At 42.8% G+C, this 8,126-nt stretch overlaps 1 protein-coding gene across 1 annotated transcript; it reads left to right on the top strand.

The window, feature by feature from the left end:
• BJ212DRAFT_943857 (uncharacterized protein) lies at positions 1 to 608 on the top strand. Its single transcript, XM_041344409.1, has one exon. The coding sequence runs from the start codon at positions 44 to 46 to the stop codon at positions 356 to 358; it is 315 nt and encodes a 104-aa protein (XP_041184782.1). The 5' UTR covers positions 1 to 43; the 3' UTR covers positions 359 to 608.
• The last annotated feature ends 7,518 nt before the right edge of the window (positions 609 to 8,126 follow it).

Below are 8,126 nucleotides of genomic sequence, written 5' to 3'. Positions count from 1 at the left end.
AAGTTCGCGGAACAAGTCGCGGAAATTAAATGTATCGTACGAGATGATCTCTCGATTGCTCACGCAGCCGCCTGGCGCCATACTCTCGTTCCTGGCCTTAAAGTGGGGTGCGCTTCTAAATTTTGTTCCTTTCTCGATGCACGATCATCATCAAGCTTTTGGTCCCGTCTCTTCCACTTGTGGTTGTACATTGTCGTTGGGTTACGACCACAACTCTAGTGCTATTATTGTTCCCAGCATATTGTCTTTGTGTTATGGCTACAGTTATGGACATTGTTCCAGTACGTATGGTTGTCCTAAGCAACTATTGGAACTTTTGACATCATATTACCACTCCTCCGCCAAGCCGTGTGCCTAGCTGGCTTGAAGAGTGACTTCTTATTCGCTGTCCTGCCCAGCTCTTATCCAAACTCAATTGCTGACGTGCCTCATGGATCGTTCGCACCCAGTACTGTCATGAAAAGCAATTATGCGGCCGGATCCCTGCTAGACAATTTATTTCAATTTGTCTTGGTCAATTTTTGTATGACATCTCGTAATGCGCACCCTTGAGCTAAAAATCGCAATGTGCTAATCAACGATTCCCCTTTATTTTCCAATCAATGGGCATGTTTCTTGCATGTCACTGAAAGTCCACTACTAGTACTAAGTCTGTTCATTTCTCTTCTGTAGGTTACCAGCCCCCCTAACACATAGTCCACTCTTGATTTGGAATTCCTGGAAAGCCTGATCAGAGGTAGGCCTAATAAACCACCTTAGAGCCTGGACAGCTGTGTTATTTCTCAGTTTATTCGCAGTTTATTTCTATTGTGGCGTGGCAACGAGTGACAAGTTGTGACTCATGTGTGACTCAATCAGCATCCATACTGCCAAGTCATGGCAAAATGGAAGAGTACAGCATCTGTGAATGCTGGTACTAGTGCAGGCTCAACTACTACTCACTGGACTGATGAAGAGACCTCCCACTTCATCCAATATCTCACACTCCATTGCGCTGAAGGTGGAGATGGTACCAACTTCAAAAGGCAACCTTTGCTGCTGCAGTGGCTCATTTGTTGGAGCCCCCAGATGGTATTCCGAAGGAGGACCACATAGCTGGAGTCAAAAGGGATGGGCTGTTACTACAGTAAATTTGTACAGATTGCACATACCAACCTTGCTCCCCATACCCATACTTATTCACTCCCTGACAAAAGAATAGACATCCCCACCATCACTGACAATATCAAAGGAAAACAATGCCAACAGAGAAGGATACCATCAATGACAATAGCTGATAACAAGGCACTGAAAAGCATCGGCCAAGTCCTGTTGATTTCACACTATCATCTCTACTAACACATCCTTCATTTCACAGCATTCCATTTGTACTTGCCACCTAGAGTGGTGGAGTATGAGTTAGCTTCATTCATTCAATAGACCCAGAGACCTCAGATGGGATGGAGTACGCACTCAAAGACTGAGCCAACCAAAATGAAAGAAAAAGCTAATGATGAGACAAATGTCCAACATAGGGTCTCTGACCCCAAAGGACTATTCTGAAGCAAAAAAAAAAGGGATGGGCTGTCATGCAAGAACAAATGGATCATGGTACATGCATCATTATTTTTCAAATTGATTAAATATCTGACTACTGCAGTGCAAGAAAAAGCATACCACTATCATTGATATCAAATCGTAATCAGGCTTTTTGTGGGATGATGAACTTGGCGCAAATATTAGCCCAGCTGATGCCACATGTTGGACTGCATTTTCAAATGCACATCCCAATATGAAGCCCTTTCACAACAAAGGCTGGAAACACTTCAAGGAGATGGATGATCTTTTGTGCACACAGATCTCACATGGCACTAATGCCTTTCATGCAGGCCAGGAAACCTTCCAATCACAAGGCAATTCTCACGACATCAGCAGCAAAGGCCCGGGTGTTGATGTTGTTGAGAATGAGCCTGCAGCACCTGTGATGGGAGACCTGGGGGACTTAGTGGTTGAAGGAGATGTTGAGAGGATTTTGGAGAGAGATTCAACTGGGCTGGATGACAATGAAGAAGATATCATTCCTTGGGAAGCAACACCTCCTCCTCTTTCAAAATGAAAATTTGTGGCCATGTCTTTGACTCTGTCTCTTACCCCTTCCGAGTCTTGTCCTTCTGGTCCACAATTGAAATGTCAGCATGCCAGCGGATCAGCCAATGCACTCTATGCAATAAATGATCAATTTTCAGAGTTCACTGATGTCTTTTGTGTAGCAACACAATTGGAAAATTCAGCTATTGCCTTATCACCTCAGTGCAAGCAGGCAGCAATGCAGTGTGCTCAACTTCTAGAAACTCAATGATGATAGCATGGCCACACTTATCAAAGCCTTTCAGGTGGATGTCAGTGCTGCTGGCACATATATGGTCATGTCCAATGAAGGGCCAAGGAGGTCTTTTGTTGATCACAAGATCAAATATATCAACAAGTAGAATATCTAGGTAGTATAGGCATTGTGTACTCATCTTGTTGTGTCCTGATGAGCACAACACACTCTATGATAGTCCCTCCACATAGCATCTGCAATACAATCTCTGTCCTCTGTTGCCTTTTGCCTTTCAGTACAGCCCGCCAGTCCTTCAGCAAGATTGCCCCTTGGCTCACCTGGATCAAGGTCCATGAGATCCTTGATGGTGAATTCTTCTATTTCCTTTGGATCAAAAATTCGGATGAAATTGTGAATGGTGCAAAGTGCTGGGGAATTCAGGCTTGTGTTGACATGTTATATTCCAGTGGATGTATGAGTATCATGAACCACCTCTTGAGAATGCCAAATATTCACTTGATCACATTTCGAGCCTGAGCATGCCAAAGGTTGCATATTTCTTTCAAATCCTTTGGCCTGCCATCCATGAGAAAATCAATAGTTCGAGTGAAATATCACTCACCAAACTGTAGCTCAACCCCACTCAGCCAAGTGGTACCGAACACTTTGGTATGGAATGAGAAGTGAGTAGCATATTCTGAACCCAGCATCCACAAGGTAGTATCTTCCTTGCAGAATGTATAGGTCAGTGAGATGGGCATTATTATATAGAGTTGAGTCCAAGGTTGATTCATCCCAACTGCTGAGCACATACCAGGACTGAAGATCAAATGAACAGCATGCAAGACAATTTCAGCTGACAAAACCTTTTCAGTTTTGAGACAGCTGCCTTTCTGCTGTGGATGGACAACACACAATGTGTGTACTGTCCATGGCTCCAAGTGCCCCTTCAAAGTGCAGAAAGAATTTTGGGTTCCCAGATATTTCTGGTGGAATAGGTGCGTCCTCCTGCAGTAGATAGATGAATTTGTTGTAGAAGGGAGCCAAAGACAGAGTGAGCAGAACCTTCTTGAAATATCTGATGCAGCATGTGAGACAGTGAATATCTTGCAATAGTATGGACATACTTCTGTGTCATTGTGTGGGAGTGCTGAAAACATTCTGTGACATGACAGCTTGAAAGCCCTGTCATGCATGTATAGAGAAATATAGTGACTTGCTCATCAAGCAGAATATATTTTGAGTTACATAGCCTGCAGGTCCGAAGCTCATGTACAAGCACATGGAAGATGTGTTTCCTCATTCTGAGCTCAGTTTTGATCCAGTCAGGGTGTCCATTGATGAGTTCTTGCACCCATGCATGTCCAGTGAGTACTGATGTATGGTAGGGAATTTCATTAGCTGGAGACATTTCAGCCTTGGTGTGATGTCATACAGTGTGTGATATGCCAACCTTGTCACAGTTGTTTGTACATATTGTTATGAAATAAATAAACTGCGAAATAAACTGAGAAATAAACACAGCTGTCCAGGCTCTTATATCATCCAATGGTCCTGCATGATCTGTCATTAGAAATGTCATTGGATATGAGACCTCCCATACCACCCACTTGCCTCAAAACATGTCCACCTAATTGGAGTGAGAATACTGGAAGAGTGTCTCATGACATGGTACTGTGATGCTGGACTAAAAATATTGCTTCTTTGAAGTGAGTAGGAATTGCACAACTACAGAGTTGGTATCGTTTCAGTAACAGTTAACATTTATGTTCAATGAAGCTTAGAAGCTTGAAGCCAATGACCAATAAATCGTGAATCAAGTACTGACACCAACATGTGACATCAACCAGTTCTTCCCTAATGTCAACTTCAACCATGGATAAGTATCTTGTGAGTACATTCAAACCAAGTGATCCCTCAAAGCTGACAAAATACCTGTCCTACATGGCTAGGGAATTTTCATGTGATTGCAGCAAAACTTCATCTGAATCTGCTGATTCCCACCTCATCCCCTGCCACAACAATCTGCAGTTTCATGCAGTGATACAGGTATGACTAGTCTATAATACTAAATCAATACAAGTGGGACAACTATGGATGAATAGACATACCTTCAGTCTTGGATAGAAGACTGAGGGAAAGTGGCAATGACCATTGTCCAAGTGAGTGTTTTGGGAGTAATCAGAATACCATATACAGTAAGTAAAGAATGAATGAGCATTGAACATTGAGTTGCAGTCTATGACCTTGATATCCAACAAAAGCAACCTCAAAGGGCAGCTTACACTTCAGGATGGATGCCAGCACATGCACTCACACTCCTCACTGCTCACAATGTCAATTCTGTCCTTATTGTCAGAAATCAGCATCAAACTGTAAGGCAATATACTCTGTCAAGATGAAGACTTTTCCTCTGTTGCTCATGATGGCACAGCAATTGCAAATCCAGCTCTGTTCATCAAATTCCTAATATCATGAAATGTTTGCCAAGTGTCCATGCTCAATATGCCAATGATCAATCACTGCCACAAGTCCCCAACTTGTCAAATCACACAAAACACATGTACAACCTTTATGTGACAATTTTCATTGGACATTTGACTTTCTTCACAATACTAGAGGCATGGTTGCAAAGGTTGTGTGAAGGTTCCAACTATGTCAGTGCATGCAGCAATCAGTGGTAACATTCAACTACTATCACTGTTCATTGGGCCTTACCACTGCATGCACAGTCATCACTGTAAAGGCTGTAGCTGATTTCTCATTGATGCATTGGATGTAGCACACTCTGGTCATGTATGCATGTGGGCATCATGGCATCTGACTAGCTAATGCAGAGGTCAGCTCTGAAATTGCCACCTAGCTTAAGTCTGATTTTCTGTTTATGATCAAAGGCAAAATTGGTTTCAAACTCAAACTGGGATGCACTGCTCAGCCCAAGTCAAACCAAGCATCACTGGGGTTCAACAACAACATTCTGCCCACCCAAAATCTAATGATATCACTCAATGGTATCAACATAGCACTTGTACAATGTATTTTGTAGAGGCAGCAAAACAGGTACTGGTCAATCAAAGTGAGTCTATTTTTTCTAGGCAAAGTTTGTGATTGTGCTGAATAGGAGCCTGATGACTAAGGACCTGTGCTAGAATCTGATGACTAGGAGGTCACAATGGTGGACCATATCTCATACAATGATAGACATGGAGATGTGGATAATCATTCTCATGTCTTTAAATGGTGTGTGGCTAGTACTGATTTAAGATTTTTCATTGATTCACAAACCCTACAGCCAAGCTTGAAGTGGTGGAAATATGTTCAAACAGTTACCTTGCTAGTTTCTGTTTGGGGTTCTGCAGCAGAAACCTCCTACTCACTACTGATCATGGACTCCCTTGAGAAAGGGTATCAACATATGGAATGGGTCTATGAGAATTTCAAAGTGCTTATGCTTGCCAACTGAATTCCCCTCAGATATCTGTTGGCATCTACATATTACCTGTGATGTCTGATGCAATATACCAAATGATGGGCTGTTATGTATGTGCATACCACATATAATATCACAGACCAATATGATGCACAGCCTGTCATGACTGTCACAACCTTGAATTTTTAACAAACCTTGTGGAAGGACTTGATATCTGATCCTCACCACAACCATCAAAACTCCTGTCTTTCATCAGCAAAAAACCAAAAAAATGCAAACCACATAACAGACCAGTACAAGGTATACAATTGCTACATTCCCAATAAACAGCTGACAGACTTGTGAGCTGCTGTGATGACACAAGTCCATGCATGCCACAAGGTTTTATACATACTCCTGCAAGCCTTGTTATATTTGTATCTTCTTGATAGACCCTCGTTTGGATGATGTTCAATACATCAGTGCTGCTACAACTCTTGTGACATCTGTGTGTTCTGGTGGCACATATGCTATGCATTCTCATTTGATTACAATAATGGGTACATCAAGTTGCACTGCACAGTAGCTGCTAGAATACACTCAGCTATAGACTATATAGCACAGGCATAAAGTGTGAATGTAAGTTGAGATACAGATATACAAGGGGCAGGTTCTGAACATAAAAGAGGTGACAAGGCAAAGGGAGTCATGATGCATGATGGATGCTGGCGAAGTGGTAGAGTGGAGGGCAGATAAAAGTAAGAGTAAAATTGATGACAATGCAGGATGGCAAGCTAGATGGTATAAGGCATGATGGAATGCAAAAAAGGTGCAAGATTGTGCAAGAGGGCTGTCAGTTTCAGATATGAAGCAGGAGGATGTAAAAGGCAATTAGCAATCTCATGCTTCTATCAGGGTTTGTAAGCCGTACAAGGCAGTAACAATTTATTCAATTTAAGGGTTGTACAAATAAGAGACTGGGTGACTTCTTGTTATTATAATGATAGGCCATGTCTAAAGAGACCTTGAGTGTCCATCGACGATAGGGAATGTAACTGGTTATGCATTATATGACTCAGTGACCTCTGTATATGCCTAGTAGGTCCTGGCCCCTGTGTAAGTTGCTCAGCTTAATTTTGTCGGAGTTTTATTACAGTACTTGGGAAGAGAAGGACATGACTGGCACAAAAGACCCTGGCAGGTGGGAGAGGGATAGGATGGGATGGGATGAATGTTGAGAAGAAAGTTTGTGCACAGCCAGCCAATGTGAGGCCAGACTGTCAGTCACACCGGAGTAAGTAACTTGGTGGCCCTTGTAACTCAAGCGAGAGAGCTGCACAGCCAGTTAAAAATATTGTTTCAGAGGCATTCAATTGAGCTAGTAATACTTCTACAACATACATAAGCACAAATAACCATTGGCATATTGTCCACCCCATCATGTTGTGTTGTTACATGTCTCCTTTTTATGATTCTTTGCTCACTACTATGGCAGGGGCATCAGCTACCTCCAATGTGATATAAACAGGTCACTGACAGGGTACATCAAGAACCTCAGTACCAATGCTTGAGGTGGTCCATCCTTATTCAGCAACTCCTTCAAAGCCAAATATCTTGTCTCTGGTGGTGAGTTGGTTGGCAAGCCTTCATAAGGATCATCCGCAGTACAGGCAATGCACCAAAAGGTCTTCCCTTTGGTAGTCATCACTTGATGCAGCCATGTGTAGCCATAAACACCTGTTTGCACCCTGACATCCCTCAATGCAAGATGATCTCCTGTACATCTTCTGTTGTGTTGGGGGTCTCAATCAATGCCATGTTGGAGCAGATATTAAAATGGAGAAACAACTCTTATGTCAACCATATATGCTTACCATGTGGGGGATATGTCAAGGTTCCAATAGCAGCATTTGAAAGACATTTTATGCTAAGTTGTCACGTGACATATGTCACTGTGTTTGATATCACTCCGTGATTTCAGAACAGTCAGAACCAAAATTTAGCTCCGCATTTGACTCCGCGCGCAGGACAATGTAGATGACAGTGGCAATCGCCAGCTATCAAGCTGCCCAAGATCCATTTACAATTTTACATTTACCATGGGTTCATAGGTTCTCTCTGAGCAAGAACATGATCCAGTGAAGCGATACACCGGCAAAGCTCTAGGCTATGTAGACTATGCGTATGTGCAGATGCTGGGTGAAGCCTGCCGGAATATCCCGGCACCATGTGTTTAGAGGCGTCTAGCTGCTGAGCGCTGAGCGGTGGCGCTATTCGTTTCCTAACTTCATCCACTTCTCTCCCTACCACGACGTCAAGTTCGTCGTGCCTCGCGTTCCTCACTCGCACAGAAAGTCTTTTTTTTTAGCAACCACCACTCTCTTTGATGCCAATCGAAGAGTCATTCGATACGAT

This window comes from Suillus subaureus, assembly GCF_016647635.1.
Source record: "Suillus subaureus strain MN1 chromosome Unknown BJ212scaffold_619, whole genome shotgun sequence".
Lineage (NCBI taxonomy): Eukaryota > Fungi > Basidiomycota > Agaricomycetes > Boletales > Suillaceae > Suillus > Suillus subaureus.
This window is presented reverse-complemented; position numbering and strand designations above follow the sequence as displayed.

Coding starts and splice junctions, on each gene's coding strand:
- BJ212DRAFT_943857 (XM_041344409.1), top strand. CDS start 44: ATGATCTCTCGATTGCTCACGCAGCCGCCTGGCGCCATACTCTCGTTC.